This window comes from Pan troglodytes, chromosome 8, assembly GCF_028858775.2.
Source record: "Pan troglodytes isolate AG18354 chromosome 8, NHGRI_mPanTro3-v2.0_pri, whole genome shotgun sequence".
In the NCBI taxonomy this organism is placed as follows: domain Eukaryota; kingdom Metazoa; phylum Chordata; class Mammalia; order Primates; family Hominidae; genus Pan; species Pan troglodytes.
This window is the reverse complement of record NC_072406.2, coordinates 61,025,348-61,045,296: the sequence shown is the minus strand read 5'-3', so window position 1 is coordinate 61,045,296 and position 19,949 is coordinate 61,025,348. Positions and strand designations below refer to the sequence as shown.

General features: G+C 46.4%; 1 protein-coding gene across 13 annotated transcripts in view; it reads right to left on the bottom strand.

Annotated features, from left to right (window-relative positions):
• The window catches only part of WDFY4 (WDFY family member 4), a 298,286-nt gene that overhangs the window by 241,171 nt on the left and 37,166 nt on the right, over positions 1-19,949 (bottom strand). For 12 of the 13 annotated variants that reach the window (XR_010146870.1, XR_010146871.1, XM_016918236.4 and 9 more), the window contains 7 exons: positions 18,494-18,628; positions 15,987-16,176; positions 14,399-14,588; positions 12,469-12,626; positions 10,496-10,948; positions 8,018-8,122; positions 5,980-6,170 (listed from right to left, as the gene is read on the bottom strand). Coding sequence is in view for 11 of the 13 variants with exons in the window: in XM_016918236.4 (XP_016773725.4) it covers positions 5,980-6,170; positions 8,018-8,122; positions 10,496-10,948; positions 12,469-12,626; positions 14,399-14,588; positions 15,987-16,176; positions 18,494-18,628 (1,422 nt within the window). In the remaining 2 variants the exon portion in view is untranslated. Of the gene's footprint in view, positions 1-5,979; positions 6,197-8,017; positions 8,123-10,495; positions 10,949-12,468; positions 12,627-14,398; positions 14,589-15,986; positions 16,177-18,493; positions 18,629-19,949 lie in introns of those variants that run through there. The other variant, XM_016918243.4, reaches the window with a different exon arrangement.

Here is a 19,949-nt window from a genome sequence, read left to right as displayed (position 1 = left end):
AGGGAGGGGGGGCTACATTTAAGCAGTTCTCATACTGTGAGTCATCAAAATGTGAAAAACACAGGGACTATTTTAAATAAGTATTAAAAGTCTGTAATTTTTAGTACTTATTTATTGATCAGATAAATTGCATTGGACTCCATCTAAAACTCAGGCATTTGATGTGTGTTTCCTAGAGAGTGGACAACCTTGTGGGTTCCTTAGTAGACTGCGGAGAGAGGTGTGAATTGTTTTGTCTTTTCAGGTATTTAATGCTCTAGTGTGACAGGGAAGGGGATTGTCTGAGAAGGCACAGTGCGGAGTCAGTTTCAGGAGGCCTGAGGCAAGGTTCACAGAGAAAAAATAAAATAGACACTCCCTATCTGGGGGAGGGGTGATGCTGTGACTTAAATGCATGGTTTAGGCGACAGTCTGTAGTATGATACGTGGAAGTTAGTGAAAAAGAGAAAACTGGTAGCTCAGAAAAACATGTGGGAAGGGTCTAGATATTTAAATTCTTTTTAGTTAATAGAAACTTAGTAAAGTTACAGGTCACTGTCAAACATGAAGTCATGCACTTTGGGAGCTCCATCTTTTTTTTTTTTTTTTTTTTTTTTGAGACGGAGTCTTGCTCTGTCACCCAGGCTGGAGTGTAGTGGCGAGATCTTGGCTCAATGTAACCTCTGCCTCCCCAGTTCAAGCGATTCTCCTGCCTCAGCTTCCTGAGTATCCAGCTCCATCTCTTAAATGCTGGCACCCTAACCTAACAGTGGTGTTTATTTGAAACAATAGAATGTGTGTTCCAACCACTGGGATTTTATTCTCTAATGTTACATTCCACTACAGGAAACCTGAGCTGCTGGGCGAGTAGTCAGTCTCACATTCCAGGTCAGAGAACACAGGAGGAGCCTGAACTCTCTTAGTGCACACAGGCGAGGATTCTTTCAAAGATGAAGAGAAACAGCAGCCAAGGATATGCATAAAGGGCTTCCAGGGCCCCATCTATGACATTTCCAGAAATTTAAAAAACAAAACAGATTGCAGTTACTAGGAGAATCTATGAAAGACCAAAGTCCATAATTATATTCAAAATGGACAAATAACATAAAGCGAGGTAGAAAGATTCATCCTTACCAATACAGGCCAATTGATCTTTTCCCAGTTATAGAAAAAGAAAACACACTACTCACAGTGGTTAGATCTGTGATACCTCACCACTTCTCAGAGGGACATTGCAGGGAATTGAATTGTCGTTTTGCTCTTTGAAAGAAACCCAGCATCAGGGCCACCCACTAAAGGGGGCAGTCAAGTGTGAATCGTGGGAAAGACTTCAGGGAAATTGACTTCCCAGGCCACCTGAAAGATGGGGGCAATGATACTGCTTTCTCCTCCCGAGTGAGGATGTGGCCTAATTCTTTCTGAATTTGGCCGAAAACCCAGGAAAGTTGGACATTTGTAGACACACCCTCAAAGCAAAGCATGCGGATTGTTGGAGTAGGTTCCTCCAGGATGGTGGTACTCAGTGTGCATAAGTGAAAGCTCATGGCTCAAGTTGGGCAAGGCCTTTTCCTGTGTAGACAGAGTCACAGCAGCTGCCTGTCTCTGCCCCATCCTGGAGGCCCCGGGGTCAGGAAAGGCTAAGGCAGCTATGCTGCATCTGTGCCTGCCTTATGTGAGCAACTCACTTCCAAAAAAATGTTATTTTTATGGTTGAGTTGGAAACTCACTCCAACCTTGACGTGTGTGTGGTGGTTTTGGTCCCTCCTTTCTAACTGATAAACCATACCAAAGGCTGTTCACTGCGATGTGGTACAGCAAGCGTCTGAACCTGACCTATGCCTGGTCACGTGACACATGCCATGAAAAGTCAATCAGTCACAAAGGAAATCTTAAGCTCTACAATGTTAAACAGACTAAATTTATGTGAGTGCTTTCAATGGCTCTAAGACCTCTAGGAGCTTTGTTTAAGGCAAATGGAATGAATAAGCGCTTCTGTTAGTCACATAACACACGACAAAACAAACATCAGGAAGGGAGAATGATTAAAAAACAAAACTGATCAGATTACAGACAATCGCCTGAGAGCTGGGTGACCACTATAAACCCCTCTTCCCCCAAGGAACCCCCTCCCAATTCAATTGTCCAATTTGATGCTGAATATTGCTTAAAAGAACTCCATCACTCAAAGAGTGTTGAAGCAGATATTTTAAAAAGCAAAGCAACCCAATAATCACCCTCATTATGATCTGTGTCTCTCAGTGGGTTTGTCACCTATAATTCCTAGATGGTTATTTTCTTTTCCTCCTCTTGGGAGGGAGAGGAGGAAGGAATGGCTGTCCTTAATTGTTGCTTTGTTTGATTTATTAAATTCAGAGTCATTATCTAAAATGGGGGTAATCTCATTAGAACTTAGACTCCTCTATTATTTCTTGGGATGGGGTTAATTTCATATTTGCAGAGTCATAAAGTAAAGAGTCCAAAATCCAATTACAAAGGCTTAATTTCATAGCAACTAAAGAGAAACATTTCTATCATAAAGGAAAATAAATACTTCACTACTTCGGGAAATGATTTGTCAGGAACGGGTAGTCTAGGAGGAGGGTCTCCATTACTGTCATTCAACTTTGCATGATAATGCATCACATAGGGTTTTCAGTCTGCGGAGGGGAGTAAATTTAATCAGCTGAAGTCAAAGTAATCAGGCTGGGGTTGACACATTTCAAGAAAGGTCAGCGTTAAGCACATTTTCTCATCCTAACTCAGTTACCATGTCATCGTCTCTGAGTTAGTATTCCTCCAGCTTGAATCTATAAAATGGATGTCTGCTGCAAAGCGCTAACTACGTTAGGACTAACAGGATTTATTTCACATTCTATTATTTGTTATTCCTCATAATTTTCCATGTGTCATGCTGGAAGACCGGTGAGGTAATGCAATTAAGCTCAGAGTTGAACAGCTAAATGTATATTAGCAAATCAATCTGAATTTGTGCATAACCCAATCACAGTCCCACCGGCCAAGGAGAGGAAATTCATTTGCTTACATTATTCTTTAACTCAGTTATCATTTGCCAGAATTAGGTGGTGAAGTCACATGTTCTTCAGTGTTGGTATGGAAGTGCCACTGGTGTTTGAAATAACTGCCCTAAGTTGCTTCTCCAGAGTGGCTGGCAGACAGACCACAGGGAAGGGATGCAGAGTGATGGCATGCTGTGAATGCACTTCGGAGATGGGAAACCTTTATAAGAAGGGGCACCCTCTCATCCCACTCAGACACACTTTGTAGAAACAGTCCCTATGGGCAGAGTTGGCTCTCACCTTCTAAAGAGAGAGATCCAGTGAGAAGCAATTCACTTAGCATCTTCGTTCCAAAGTTTCAGGGGGTTCCCATGATGACTTAGAAACAAATGTAGATCTCACATCTGATTCCAGCAAACCTTCACCACTTGCTCATGTGACTCAGTGGTGGGCGAGTCTGGAAGAGGTTCCATTCCTCCCAAGTGCCCCCTAGAGCAGCAGTGTGACAGCCCTAGCCCTTGGAAAACAATGCCAGCTCCTGGGCCCTCCAACTGCCCAGCAGTGACTTGGCACCCAGGGAGAAGATAGCACATTGAGTGCAGGCTATGACTTCATTAAATAAGCTCACCAGTGTTCTTCCCTTATGTGCTCTCTTGATAACTGTGATTCTGAAATGATATTGAATCTGTAAAACACCATAACGACTTTACATTACTAATTCTAGACATTTAGTCCTATTGCCCAAGGGCTGACACTCCAATACGATGCCTCTGGGCTACAGAGTAAACAAAAGGAACTTTCTATGAGCAAAGCAGATCACTCTTTTCTACATTGGACACAAAAATACTTTTACTCTCCAAGCAAAGTAAAAGCAAAACTTTCCTCTCTGTGGATCTGTTTGGCTTTCAATATGGCACTGTCAGGAACAATTATTCACCCAATAGAAAATCACAAGCCTGACTGGTTAGGACATGCCTTCCCTGTTCCTATCCTGTCAGAACATGCCAGTCACGCTGAACATGGACATATGAAGGAAAATGTACCAAACAGCGCAGTGAAGTGGAGTGATCTCTCAGTTTTCAGTTGCTCACCTTAGATTCAAACTCAACTTCACCATTTAGCAGTTATGCAAGATTAATTTAGTCAATGAAGCTCTCTGGATGTCTCTCTGCCTTTAACATTAAGAGATTGGACCACATGAATCTAAGGTAATTCCTAGCTCCGGTATTTTCTTTATTTTTGATATATCTCTCCCTTACCCTACTCTCTGCTTCACCCATCCCTCTCACTCCCTTTACCTCAAGTAATCATGGGATTCAAGTGTCTTTCAAAAGGTATTTAACTTTCCTTTTTTTGTTTCGTACAAATCACTTCCACTGATTCTATGGCCCTGCAATTAAATCACTGGCTGGGTTCTTGTCATCTGTGAAACATGATGATTATGGTCATGACGCCACTTTTGGATGGACCACGCAATGCTTTGGCCACACCAATCACTGCTGGCTTAGGCCACATAATAACTGGAACAGCTCACATCAATGTCTGACATCGAATGTGCAGAGAAATAAAGTAAGTATGATGAAACAAACACCATTCTCTAAATGTTAAAAAGGTTTTGCATAGAGATAGGCTTAAGTAAGTTAGGTTGATGATTGACCTAATTTTGGAAATCAGAACAACTTCACTTTTTTTTTTTAATTCACCAACAATCAAATATATCATGTTAATGAAACATGAGCGTGTTGGCCGGGCACGGTGGCCCACACCTATGATCCTAGCACTTTGGGAGGCTGAAGTGGGAGAACTGCTTGAGGTCAGAAGTTGAAGACCAGACTAGATAACATAACAAGACCCCCTGTGTACAAAGAATACAAAAATTAGCCAAGCGTGGTGGCACATGTCTATAGTTCTAGCTACTTAGGAGCCTGAGGTGGGAGGATCACTCAAGCAATCCTTTTTAAAAGTCATAAACTCACAAAGACAAAAGCTATGTAAAAAAGGAACAGCAACAAAACTGTGAAAGTTGTAAGGCAGAAGAGATGGCAAGAATGATATTTGTTATATGTATTTAACTATTTTAAGATAAATTGATGAATGTTAACAATATTACAAAAACATACACTTATATCTCTGTTGCCCAAACATGATAACCCTGCCTCACTTGTCCCTTTGTGCCCCCTGTTTCCACACCTCTGACTGCCTTTTGCTTCTTTTCCACAGCTCACAGGTTCTCTCCCCAGTGGGCCTTCCTCAACCAGGTAAGGCAGCATTGGTCTCTCCTACTTCTGTGTTCCCATAGCAACCTGCCCTCAGTGTCTAACCAATGCATCCACCACACTGCAATGTAACTATTGCTTACTTATTAGAACCAGGCTATGAGCTCCCAGAGGGCAAGGGTTGTATCACAATTGACTATAAGCCCCAGGTACTCTTCATCAGCCCTGGTAATGGGTTAGATGCTCAATAAATGCTCATCAGATCAACAAGGCAGCTACTTGGCCATTGCTGATTTGAGCTGCACTTCCATAGTTTACAGTGTTGTGGGAAGTAGCTGCCTAGCCAGGAAAAACATTTCCTAGCATCCCTTGCATCCAGGTGAGTCCTGCCCAAAGTTCTTCCTAAAGAAAATTGGACAGAAAATAACCCGTGCCAGTTCTAGGCCTGAATGAAAATGCCTTATGCAGTTCCCCATGGTCTCTCTTCCCTTGTCTGCTGGCCAAGTTAGATGCCCAGGTGATGGTAGTTCCTTAATGACAGTCACCAATCATTGACCGGACTGTATGTTGGAAAGAAATTTCAAATGTACCAGGCTACTGAGGATATGGGATTTATTTGTTACAGCACCTGACACTACCTAATACAGGGTACTGCCTGCCACATACAGTGGCTAATTGAATTACATGAATACAAATGCCTGAGCAAATGTGGATCGCTTGGTGCATATCCACAGGGAAGCCAATCTCAAAGGAGGACTTGAAATCACCTTCAGGAGATCCAGTTTCAGCTGCAGCTCCCCTTGAGTGGATGAGCATAGAGCACCCACAATGATGCTCATGTACTCCTCGGCGTTGATGGCTGAAAGCTGCTCCAAGATGCTGAGCGAGGCCTCCCGGTAGCACTCGTCATCCAGGAAGATCTTGATGAAGGGCACCATGCCGTGGTCCTTCAGGACAACTAAGGATCAGACAGACAGAATGGGGCTAGGGCAAGGGGGAACCTTGACACTTCAGTTTCAATCAAAAGAAAAGCTTTGTCTTATAATTTTCAAACTTCATTTTGCTATTTTTTATGTTTCTCTTTTGCTCACTGGTAAATTTTTTGGTAACCCATACCCACTGTTAAAGTGAGAAGCAGAAAAAAGAAACTGTGGATCTGATGATTTTTTTAAAAAACTGCTTTCTTCTCCAATGAGAATCTTATTTTTGAAAAAAAAAAAATGACTAACATCTCCCCATAGGAGATACATTCAAGAAAGGAGAAATAAGTTTAAGAGATCTATTGTACAACATGGTGACTAAAGTTAATAATAGTGTCATGAATTCCTGGGGTAAAAAAAGAAAAAAAAAATAGAAACCTAAGTAATAAAAGCTTTAACTAGATCTACCTCTCCCTTGATTTCCCCATAATTTCTTCCCCAGAGCCAATGACAATTTTCTCTCTTCTCTCTGCCAAAATTCATATAGAAAGCAAACCACAATTTAAGCTAAGAATATATTTAATTTCTAGATAGTTCCGTGGGGAGAAAATTAAAGAAAACTGACAGGTGATATATTTTTGTTTAAAAGTAATTCCAAGCATTTTTTCCCCAGGATTGATATTGGAGTAATCCATGTGGAATAAAAACTAGGAGGCAACTGGATCCTTCAAATGGCTTGATGGAGATTTGAGCAGACAGGATTTTTCCAATTATGGGCTAGGTACCTCTGACATGGAAATCACCTTGAAAGCATGTTTAAAAGTAGATTCCTGGCCAGGCGTGGTGGCTCACGCCTGTAATCCTAGCACATTGGGAGACTGAGGCAGGCAGATCGCCTGAGCTCAGGAGTTTGAGACCAGCCTGGTCAACATGGTAAAGCCCCGTCTCTACTAAAATACCAAAAAAAAAAAAAAAAAAAAAAATTAGCTGGGCATGGCGGCGTGCGCCTGTAGTCCCAGCTACTCGGGAGGTTGAGGCAGGTAAATTGCTTGAACCCTGAGGGTGGAGGGTACAGTGAGCCAAGATCATGCCACTGCACTCCAGCCTGGTGACAGAGTGAGACTCTGCCTCAAAAAAAAAAAAAAAAGTAGATTCCTGAGCTCCACCTTGACTGACCATTAATTAAAGGTCTGGATGTGAGCCTAGGAATGTGCATTTAGCCAGCACCTCCGGGGAACCTTTTGCAGACTAAATGTTAAAGACCCTCTCTCTGCCATAATGAAATAATTTTTTACATTAGGTATAGTTACTCTGTGAAGGCCTCAGATAAAGATGCCTAAATCACCAAACCCACTGATATGATGTTGGTGTGTCTATATCATTATATATATATATATGCACATATTATTTTTAAAACCCAGAAGCCACATGATCTTAGGACGCTAAAAGAAAATTTGAATGGATTACATTGCTAAGTGCATCATGTCTGATGAGAGCACAACAAATTGCATTTCTTTAAAATGGCTAGATTTCTTTGTCCATATGTTACTCTTTGGATCTAAAAAAAAATTAAAAAGCATCTACAGTCAGTGCAGCAGGACACTAATAAATTTTTCTCGTAAATTTAGAAAATGCTAGACTGAGCATAGTCTTTTTGTCACCAACTTTATTTAGCAACCTTAGAAGTGAAAAGTGTCAACAGAGGTATAGTATCTACGAATTTACTGATGATCACTGAACATCGGCCAAGAGAGGAGCATTAGCCACAGCTAACGCTGTGTATTGGTTACTCCTTGAGTATAACCTGTGAACACTGCCATAAATAACCAGGAAAGAGTTCATGTTTTACCAAGCAGTGATGAGGCAAACTTGGCACCATCCTTACCTGCATTCCTCACTGAGCCTTTCAGAAGTGTGACTACAATCCTCAGCATCACACAGGTGAGTTCTCTTTCTGGATCCTGAACACCAGGAGTGGACACTTTGTTTCCTGCCATATTGAAGAAGAAACAACAAAAAAAATTAAGTACATGTGGTATGACCCCAAATCTCTGACTCCAGCTTTCTATCCTCTTAAGGAGATGTGAATATAATGCTTTCATCATAAGGGAGTGTGTATCCCAATTAGTAAGATAGAAGGCTGTTACCCCCTACAGCAGGGGTTCTCCATTTTGAGCACATCAGCATTCCCTGCAGGGCTTATTTTGTTAAAACCCAGAGCCCCATGCTGGGTCCCATCCCCAGAATTTCTGATGTAGTAGTTCTTGGATGGGGATCTATAATTTGCATTTCTGAGAAGTTCCCAAGCAATGCTGATGGGGCTGGTCCAGGGACTGCTCTTTGAGAAGCGTTACCCCAGATGATACACAGAGCCCTGCCTTCTTAATTTTCCTTTGGCCACTTTTACAGTTTGCCATTCATCCTTGGGAGGGATGACTGCCTGCTCATTCCTGAGTCACGGGGAAGCTCAAGAGAACCTGGAGTAAATAGGTGATCCCAGTAGACCCATGAGGGCAAAATCAGATCTCTTTATTCACCTTGAATCCCCATGCCAGCAAAGTGCCTGACACAAATTGGAAGCTCAATACTTATTTGGGGAATGAATGAATGAATGAATGAATGAATGAAAATAGAGTTTATAAACCAGGAGACAGAGTATCTAAGAAACAACAAGACACATTTAACAATATAAAGTACGAAGTAAATCTAGATGCATGAGCTCACAAAAAAGTTTAATTTCTCCTAGGAGTGGTCATGGGTCTGGAATTGCATTTAAAAGCAAATTCAATGTTAGGCTGCTGAAAAGAAATACCAGCTAAGATAAGACAGAACCACCAAACAAAGAGACGGTGCAAAGATTTCTCATTTAAACACCAAGGAAAGTGGATGAAGCAATACATTAACTTCATTCAAGATGGGATTTAAGGACAGAAGTTACTAAGCAGTAGAAAGTAACTCATAAAATATTGTCCAGGGCTTGGCCCAGAGGCCCAGACACAAAAACCATCCCTTGGGCTCATCCTCCGCAGTCCTGATCCTATTTGCAAACACTCCCAGGGAGGAGCTGGGTCCATCCTGGCCTCCATAAGACGCCTGAGCTCCTCCCTGGGTGTCTGTCTCAGTCTATGGCAGTAGCACTGGAACTATAGGGACAAGGCGACTGATGTTTCTTGAGCCCCTGTTATGTACCAGGCACAGCAGTGGGTCCTCTTCAGAGATTCCCTAGTTAAAATCTCACAACATTCCAATGATGTCAACATCATTACCCTGTTTTACCGAGGAAGACACGGCTCATACGGGTTAAGTCACTTTCTCAAGATCACTCAGTTTGTCAGTAGCATGGCCAGGATTCCAGCCCTTAGCTCCTTTCCCTCAGAGAGGCCCAGGAAACAGACAGACTGGTGACCTTGGCTTAAGTCTGAAGCAGAATTACAGAAGCAGCCAAAGGCTAGAGAGCTCCCTGACCCTTCCAGCCAGTGCAGTGGGAGAAGGAGAATGAAAGAAGGGAAGGTGGGCAGAGTAAGCATCCAGATTCTTGTGTCCTGGTGTCCCTCTTCCAGGCTGATTTCCCAGAGCAGCAGGTGTAGACAGACTGAGGGAAAGACCAGAGGAGCTGGGGAAGGAGTTTCCACACTTTGCTTCCTATCTGAAAGTCAACGGAGATGGTAGTTAAAGACCACCACATAGAGTGACTCCAGCAGGATATGTGCTGGGGAGCATGGTGAGGCAGTGCAAGAGCCCAACCCCTGAGCCACCAAGCACCCTCATGAGACCCTAAAGCCTCAGGGGACAGCAGAGGCTATTGGGATTGAGACTCCAGGGTGCAGGGGCCAAGTAGGGGCAAGGGAATGTTGCCAAGGAGCCACAGGTATGCAGCCCAGCAGGGCACCAAGACTTGGAGGGGCGTGCTGGGCCAGCAAGACCCCAAGGAGCTCTCTCCCAGTGGGAGACCACTGAGCCAACAGTGCAAAGTAAACAGAGTGAGCTAGGAAGCCATATCCCAGCAGACCCCAGGAGGGCCCCCAAACCTCAGGCCTCTCTGAGCTCCCATTCCTGAGGAGCTGTCAGACCCCTGCAGTCTCCCTGTCTATACACCCACACAATGTCTAGGACAAGAGATATCTAAAACCTGGGAATTCACAAGGCCTGAGTTAGCCCCAGGTTCACCCATCCCTTTCACTTCTTCATTGGGAAGACTGGGTGGCTGCCTGTCTTTTGTGAAACTGTGTGTCCCAAGCATACTTTCCCAGTGACATGGGCATGCTCACTTTCTGTTGCATTTGATGGGCAGCCAGATTGGCCCAAATATGAGGCCTGGCTGACACTGACCCCTGCCCGTCCCTCCCAATGCACCCAGTGGCACCTGACTTCCTCATGATCTTGGCTTGCTTCCGAAGCTGTGCCAGTAGCAGGCCCAGGAGCCCTGAGTCCCGGAAGATGTCGGTGAAGAGGGGGTCCCCACCAGCGATGCTGAGGATGCTCTGCAGGGCCATGAGGGTGCAGGATGGCCCAGGGCTCTCCTTGATCAGATGCTGTACCTTTCGCAGGATCTCATGAGGCACGTAGTGCAGCTCGAACACCAGGGCCTCTAGAAGCTGGAAGAAGTGTTCCTGCACTGGGGCCGGCTTGAGGGGCATGATCTCTACAAACTGCGAGATGGGCTGCAGGGTCCACTCCAGCAGGAAGAAGTTTCGAGCATTCCAGGCCCACATGGTCCTGATGACTGACAAGACTTGTATGCAGAGGACAGAGTCACTGGCTTTGTGGAAAACATTCTGTAGGACCTGGAAGGCCTGAAGATTCTTAACAGTCACCCCTGAGGAGGAAAACAAGAATGATCTTACAAGTCATTTCTCCTGCCTGTGTCTACAAATAGATGTTTTCATTACTAAGAGGGCATGCCATTTGAAGTTTCTGTGTTCTAACTCCTATGGGCACATGTCCATCAGAAGTCCAGAAAAGCCAGCCACCTGGGGTATGAAGAAGGCTAGTGCAGCATGGTCCAAGACGCACTCAAACTGTGGCCACTCTGAACTGACATGTGCCGTGAACATCAAATACACATTAGATTTCAAAAAGATAATACAAAGGAAATGATGCAAAATATCTTGTTGACAATTATTTGTATTGGCCATACATTGAGATGGTAATATTTGGGATACATTGAGTTAAATAAAATATATTATCAAAAATAATTTAACTTGTTTCTTCTTATTTAAAGTTAAAATTTACATTTAAAATGATATAACGTGCATTGCATTGTATTTTCATTGGACAGCATTGGGCTAGGAGGATTGGTTTCAGCAGATTAAAATCAAATGATGTTGGAGATTACTAGCAAAATCAGTTTTGTTTCTAGACAAGCTGATAAATAATTACACTTTCCTGACCCACCCCTACCTTTTCCTCCAGCTTGAAGGTTAAGCCTCATTCTCTCTCCCCCAGGAGACACTTTGTCAGAAAGCTCCCTGCTTCCAGCCTTCTCTGCCTCAGATAACAGAGATGTTTGTGAAACTCCTGTCTGATTCAGGCACTCCCCTAAACCATGTCTGTGCCCCATGTGTTACTGCATCCCATCCAATGGCCCTTCTTAACCTGAACTCTGCAGCACTGCAGCCTCCCTGCCTCTATTCTGCAGAAGCTCTCACTTCCCAGACTCACCCAGCCATCCAGGCCACCATTTATTCCCCAGACTGTCATTTCTGCCTTTAAACTTTCTCCCTTCATCTCAACCTAGACAACCCACACTTAGCCTTAAAAACTCCCTCCGGCAGGCCCTCTGTTCGAGGTTTCCTGACTGAGCTGGGTCATGGCTGTGCCTGATGCATTTCTTAGCCGATTCTCTAGCAGACTAGGGTTCAAGGACATGTGACAGTCTCTACAGAGGAATTTTAGGGAGCAGACAACTGGCCTGTTCACACTGGCACCCAGCATGGGGCAGAGTGCCTGCCACACAGAAAGTATCCGTGCCTGCTGATTGAGTTCATCAATCAATCAATGTCTCAAAGTACTGAGAAGTCACTGACTCTGAACCTGGATGGCTGTTTTAGGGCCATCAGTCCCCATTATATAAGCAAATGTTGCAGAGTAAATCACACCAGGGGTGAGGGAGAGAACTAGAGGCTGCCTCTGTTATTTGAGAGAGTCTTTGCCTTTATTAAGCAATGTTTCCACTAAGTCTCACGGGAGATATTCATAACCTCCCCAAAGGTTGTGACAGAATCAGAGCCTACTGCACCATTGAAAGGTACACAAAGAATCAGGAGAAGACCCTCTGTAGCCTTCTCAGGGCTCAGCACTGACTCTTCCTGTCACCCAGATACAGGAAAGACTCACCAGATGCCTCATGATGGAACTTGAAGCCTTCAAGCTGAGGGTAAGTGATGCTGTCAAACACCTTCAGCTCTGACCTCCCACAGGTCGTCAGCCACACCACCAGCCCAAGGAGCTCCTCCAGATGCGGGTCCACTTCACTCTGGGTCAGCCCATCATACCTGGGGGAATAGATGAGGCCAGCTCCCTGTGCTTCCTGGATGGAGCATCCACATGCGTGCATGGTGCTCTCAAGGAGACAGAGCCAATGGGGATCCGCAAGCTGGGGAAGACCCCACAGGTCTGCACCTGAGGCAATTCAGAGGCAAGGGAGCACCCTGGATAAACACCACTCTGCAGATGTCAGTCTTAGATCCAAAGAAGTGCATTTGTAACCTGTGAAAAGCTATGCCATCTGCTCACAGGAAGTCACTTTCCATGACTGAACCTCCAAAAGACATGTGGTTAGGGCATCAGCAGATCAGGGCACCTCCCAAAGGAGAGATGTAATATAATAGTTCAACATTGCAACAAAACGGTGTGGGAAATAGTCGGACTTCCTTGTGCTTATTTAAAGGTTGAGTGTGGCTTTTGTATTTTAATTATGGGCAGGTAGGCTGTCCTGCTCCTCTTGTGGAGAAGGGCATCTCAAGTCTTATTCCAGCCCTGCCATTTCCAGAGGAAAAGTTCTTGCAGCGTGACTTCAGTTAAGGCAAAAAGGAAAGCCAATGAGCCCACATGGGACCTTCTTGGCACTCCCTGGAATAGGTTCCTGTCCCCTCTCCTGCCTTCCACAAGAATTCTGGGGAAAACTCAACACCCAATGAACCAAAAATTTGTTCAGGAAATGCTATGACACAGACCTCCGTGGGGATCATAGTCAGCTGGTCACAGCCCAGACCAATGCAAAACGTGATGTGCCCAGAGGGGCATTTACACTTAGCGTCCCTTTGGAGGAAGGCACTAGGGTATTGCCATTTAATCACATCCTTCTGGACACTTGGTGGACCAAAGGACTTTGGCCCCCTTGTCCAAGTCACCGCATGTAGGCTCGAAGCCTGGCTCTGTAGTGAAGTGTGTGAAGTGCGGTAGTAGATATACCCCTCAGAGGAGAAGGGTGTCTCATTCTCGCCCAGCAAAGCCCAAGGGAAAGTATGTGGCCTTGCCCTATAGCAGCTTCCCCAAGATCAGCAGAGGAGCTTGGGTCATCAAGGTATTTCTTTGATTTCAATCCCTTGCTCTCTGTAATCCCTGGGCCCCACTCGAAGATGATACAGGAAGGCAGAGTGGAAGGCAAGGAGCCAGCCCAGGCCCTGCTGAACGGTGTCTGAGCTTGGGTTTCCCATGTTTCAAGGATTTGAGAAAGAGGTAGTTCACTTGGGAGTTGATCCCAGAAAACACCAGTAGGGGAGAGGCCACGTGAGACAGGGAAGGGAAGGAAACCAGTCCAAGAGCATTAGCAAGCAAGCGCCTCATGGGGCCACTGGAGCTAATCCTTCTGGGGAGCTCTGGAGGCCATGCAGAGCAAGCCTACCCAAGGGCAGCTGTGCTGGATGTGCACCCATTGGTTCCTTCAGTCATTGGTGGGCAGCTGCTCCTGAAGGTGGTTCATTTCCAGACCTTTCCAGCCCTCCAAGCACACAGGCAGGGCAGCTTACAGCAGTGCCAGAAGCCCTCCAACAGACAGGGCTTCTGTTTGGGTTCTGACTGGGGAAAATCAGGCCAGCAGGCATGCAGGTGACAGGTGCCTACAAGTACACTTTGTAAAACTACTGATTCTCTAAGGAAGTGGTCCCCACGCCTGTCTGCACAATGAATCACTTTTGCAAATAAGAGGTCTCTCTGGCCATGTTCTATGGAGCTATATCTATTTTTCTCCAAAGCACCCCAATGATTCTGAGGACTAAGGCTTTGGTGGTCCTGTGCTCTCCCCGTACCAAACACAGCCACTTACCGAAGTAACACTTTGAGCAGCAGAGGATAGCCCTCTGAATTCTCAAACTCCAGGAACAGAGCCGAGGAGACGGGGTAGGAGTCCTTCACGAATCCCAAGATCAGGCTTACAGACTCGCTCACTTCAGGGGCAGGGAGAGTGTCCGCGAGCCTGGAGAGGTTCTGGAGGGAGAGCCTGACACAGTCTGTGGCTGCAGGAGGGAAGCACAGGAGAGACCTGCTGAGCTTGGAAGCAAGAGCTTTCCTGCCATGGTCCACCTACCTACCCTACTCCAAACAACATGTCAAGACATGAATGGGAATTAATCCAAAACATGTTCTGCTGGCTCTTGGATCAGGAAGACTACCCCAGAGAAAGTGCCATCCGGACAGCTGCACTCTGCAAGCCCAGCAGGTGACACAGGAGAGGAAGGCAGCCCCTCAGCCCTCTGTCCCTAATTCTCAGCAAGAAGGGGGAGTCCAGGTCCATTAGGTAGTGAGATGTAAAATGCAAGCCTGAGCTCATCTCAGACCTTAAGGAGGCAATGCTGGAGCTGAGCAGAAATTACCTTGATGAAAAATGCAGGGGAGGATGTATGAACATGTGAGGAGGCAGAGGGTAAAAAGATGGGGTGCTTTGGATACTGAAGAAGCCAGGGGATTGGAACACTGAAGTGTGGCCCACAGAGAGGAAGGAGGGTGTGGCCCATTCCTAGGGGACAGGCCATGGGGCTTACTGGCTACCCCACCAGAGTGGTGCGGAGCCAGGGGAAGATTTGAGTCTGAAGAGAGAGGTCCTCAGATTTGCATTTGGATGGGTCACTGTTTTTAGAAATCTCTCATCAAGAGAAGCCTCTTCTGAGTGCTGGGGAAGCCAATCCAGTGGATCAGAGAAAGTACCTATGAGAGCTTGAGATAATGCAAGCTCAGCCTCTCAGCTGCGAGGACTCAGAAGAGCCGCAAAGAATCACAACAATCCAATAAGATCAGCAGTATTATTATCCCCATTTTACGGATGAGAGAACTGAGGCACCCCAATGGTTAAGTGCCTGAGATCACTCAGCTATGAGGACAGAGCTGGAGTCCAGTCCTGGCTGTCTGGCTCCAGAGTCTTTGGCCTTAACCCCTACACATAGTTCCCAGTGTATAAATGAGGGTGCCAGAATCAGGCATCTTTAAGTTTGAAAGTGCATTCTCTTCCTCACTAGGTGAATAGCCTTGAAAAATTCTTCTACTAGTCTTAATGTTTATTTTCCCCATTCTAAAATGGCATTAATAGCTATCTCAAAGAAACAAGCAAGATAATGTACAAAGGGACCCAGCACAGTGTCTGATTGGTTGTGTGTGCATAGTGAGATCTTCTTTCCCTACTTTCTCCAATGGAGCAGCAAAATGAACAAGAAAAGCACTTACATGAAGGGAACCAAGCCATGTAGAATTATCTACCGGACATGGCTGCTCATTCATCTCTTCTTTGGTCCCAAAATTCTATAAGAGGCTGCAAGAGCATCCCAAGTCTCATTGTAGAAAGTGGGCCCTCAGCCTTTGCTCTGAGTTCAAGGGAAGCCCTTGCATGGCCCATAGCCCACATCTAATCTCCCGGGCCATACCCTGCAGGTACTGGATGATGCTGAGGTTCTGGGCCTTGGAGATTGCCCTTAGCACGCAGAAGGTGGGTTCCTTCCAGAAGCAGCAGCTGTGCTCCCGAAGGCAGGTCGTGGCAATCAGCAGAGACTGCAGCTCACTTCCTGAGATGAGTCCCTCCAGGCCCTGAGAGTCACTGCAAATATTGAGCAACATCTGAAAAATAAGAAGATAAACAGTCAAGGAGACCTGGTTAGGAAGTCTCCTTCCTCAGACGGATTTGTTCCCTACTTCTCTGGAGCACTGATGAGCATGTCTCAGTGAGAAGGACAGGACTGAATGGGGTCACCCTCTGTCCCAGACCAGCAGGGTCAACAGAGCCCCCTAGGAAAGGGTGGCAGGGCCTGGGGCTCAATTCTGACCGCATTAACCCTATACAAGTAATTGTTATCCCTTCCAAATCAGAACAATAAAGAAGTAATTGAATTTGTGTCTTTTTAATGGGACTACTAGAAAATGTCACCCACAATTAAGGTATAGAATTAACAGAAACTTGTGCTATTTAAAAAGGGAAGTGTTTCAGAATTCCTTGTTGACACTCAGACTCTACTTCTCCATGAGACCACAAGAGTCAGCATAAAGCCTCCTAACTGGGTTCCTTGTTCCCACCAATCCCCTTTCCTGATGGCTAACAGAGGGACTTGCAAAACCTCCCTCTCCACTTGGGATAAAATCCCACCACCGTAGCATGGCCCATAGCATCCTGCATGGACTAGCACTGCCTTCTCACTCACTTTATCCACTGCAGCTCCCCCCTGGGCTCTTGGGGGTCCAATAGGACCTGCTGCCAGTGTGACAAATATCACAAGCTACTTCCATGGGAATGAAGGCATTTGCCCCTTCTAGTCTGATACAGAGAGAAGCTGGGCATCATGGACCACAGCTGTAGGTCCCATTTCCCTGCCTCCCTTGCAGGTAGCTGTGGCCATGTGACCAAGGTCTCACCTGTCCCTGGGCTTGCATTGCCATTTCTCTGCTCCTCTCCACTTCCTCCACCCCACCAGGCCACGCTACCTCCTCAGACCCTGACAACCCTCAGCTCTCTGGTTAAATGCCATGCCCTCAGAATAGACTCCACTGATTTCTCTCATACAAATAAGAGCCTCTCACCATCATTGCCCAGCATACCTTTGGCTTTACCTACATAGCACTTAAAAAATTGCTAACTACTGCACTCCAGCCTGGGCAACAGAGAAAAGCCCCATCTCGATTTTTTTAATTGCTAACAACACACTTATTCCTGGATTGTTTTCCCCTTGTTTGACTTCTTCATCCTTCTGTCACCTCTCAAAGTGAAGCCCTATGCTTGCTGCAGCAACCATCTGTCTGCCATAGAGCAGCGCACAGTAGGGGCTCTGTATATTTTTGTGAAATGAAGTAACAGAAACCCTTGAGCAATGCAGGAATGGTCTATTCCCTGTGGCACACATTCTGTCCACATACCCAGAAGACCTCGAAGACAGACCCTGCACTACTTCCCTTCAGGGCACCTAAAAGCCACACAGTAAACATTTGTGAAAGTGCCTGGTGCAGCGTCCTGGCCTCCAATTAGAATATGATTTACATACAAGCAGATGACACCTACATTTCCACAAATGCAGCTCAGAGGGTAACCCACTGTTAATGGAACCTGCCAGAACTCATGCACTACCCTCTGGAAATGAGGAATGGGCTTGGGAATTCGTCTAACGTGGATGCCAGTGTGGACATGTGTGTACCATGGACAGCTGCATTTGGGAATTCACTGAACAGTCACAAGCACCTGCTCTGTGTGAGACATTGCAGACACTGGACACACAGCGACGGGCCCCACAGTCCTCTGTATCCTCCCGGGCCACACGATCCTCCATACCATCCCCTGCAAGCTCAGGGAGCAGGAAGGGTTATCTAGAGAGCTCAGCGTCTCAAAAGGTGAGAAAGCAGAAACTGCCCGGAAGTGGGCAGGGGAAGGAGGTGAGAAGTTAGTCAGTCAAAGAGAAGAGGAAAGATGGGGAATGACAGAAGGAAATTGCATTTGATGCTTAGAGGCCTGAGATGTCTTCTGAGAGGAAGGAAGAGGCACCGAGAACATGTAAACTCAAGTTTACTCAAGGGTGCCAATCCCAGCCCCACCCAAGACTTCTATGACCCCAGACCCCATGCTCACTCACCATGCCTCAGTTTGTATGGACCCAGGATGACAACACTACTTACATCCTAGGATGGCAGACAGCAATCCTGGAGGTGACCCATGTGAGGCCGTGGCACAGGGGTGGGTACAAAGCTTATACTTAGAAAATTTTGGCTACTATTTTGCTAGTGGGGCAGACTGTGCAGTGGTGGGGAGGGGAGGGGGAGGTTAGACCCTCTGGGAGAACAGAGGAGTTCAGGAACCAGGGCTGAGAAAGACAAAAGCATCTACGGGAAGCATTGGAGAGTCTGTCCCCGAAGTGAGGTTTTGACCCAGGGAATTGGAGGCCCTCCTCGAACTCACCTGCACGAACATCTTTTGAACTTGAAGATCACTCTCAAAAAGCTCATCTTTGTCCAGAGGAAAGACAAAGAAGAGGTAAAGGCACTGTAGGAGCAGGGCTGGAAGCCCAGACTCAGCAACCCTGCCCAGCGTCTCCTGCAAGAGAAGAGCACACGTGACCCCGGGCAGCAAGGCAGCAGAAGCAGGTCAGCCCAGACCCAGGATCAGGCCCCTGCAGCCATTTCAGTGAGGCCATGGGACAGTCCCTCTGGGCTCCAGTCCTCAAGTGTGAAATGCTGACAACCAGAGGATGCACCTAGGGTGGCTGTGAAGATTAAGTTTATATAAAGTGCTTACTATGTGCTCTATAGCTCCTTTATAAGATTCATAGATGGAAGGAAGGAAGGGAGGGAGAGAGGGAGGGAGAGAGAGAGGTGGGGAGGGAGGGTGGAAAGGAGGGAAAAGAGGAGGGACTGTAGAAATTAGAATATAAGGGCTTCCTAACAAATCATACTGTGTGACTGTGGTCCAGGGCCTCATGATTAGGAAGGGAAAGCAGTCCAGAGGTGAGGCTGATAATATGTGTGTGAGCAACAATGGTGAGGACCTGATCAGGCCCCTCCCCAACCTCTCATCTAGATCCCAGACAGATCTCGTCAAGGTCCAAAGAGTGCAATAGGTGATGACTGACAATCAGACAGCCAGCAACTCAACTAAACAGCTCAGGGCTGCCAGACAGAGGCCAAGAGGACAGGAAGTCTGCAGAGATGGAGACCAGCCTGCCAGGCGCTTCCTGGGGTCTTTCTTCCTGGGGCTTTGCCTGCAGCTCCACCAGGATTACTGCACCTGCACCCTCTGTGTGTGCATGTGTGCGCACGCACGTGTGTGTGTGTGTGTGCATGATGCATGTGTGCATGTGTGTGTGCACGTGTGTGTGTGTGCATGCACACATGTGAACACCTGTGGGGTCAATCTATGGAATGCTGTCCATGCAACTTCCCATTCCACTGGTTAACCTGACAGACATGTTGGGGAAGTCAGAGAAAGAGAAGGACGAATGTACAGTCTGGGCCAGGATCAGGACTAGATGCAGGCTGCTGGTCCTAGCCTTGGCCAGAAAGGTTTACAGTGCAAGGTACTGTCTTCCATGTATTTGACTCCTTGTTAACCTTGACCTCCTCAGGGCAGCTCTCCCTGTCCTTCCCCCACCTCACCCCCGATGCACCATGCACAGGCAGTGAAAAACAAGCCCTTAGGTTAATGTGTCACCACTTAGACTGCAGAGAGTCCTTTCCCCAGGGGCACATGTGATGAGCCCTCGTGCTGTGCTTCAGGTCGCTGTGCCTGACAGTGATGCAGGCAGTTCACCTGAAGAAGTGTCAGGAGGTCCTCCCTTCAGTTAACTTCCCAGGTCATGTACCACCCCCTGGCCCCAGACAAGGGCTGCGTGATGTGCTCCTATCACCCTTCCAAGCAC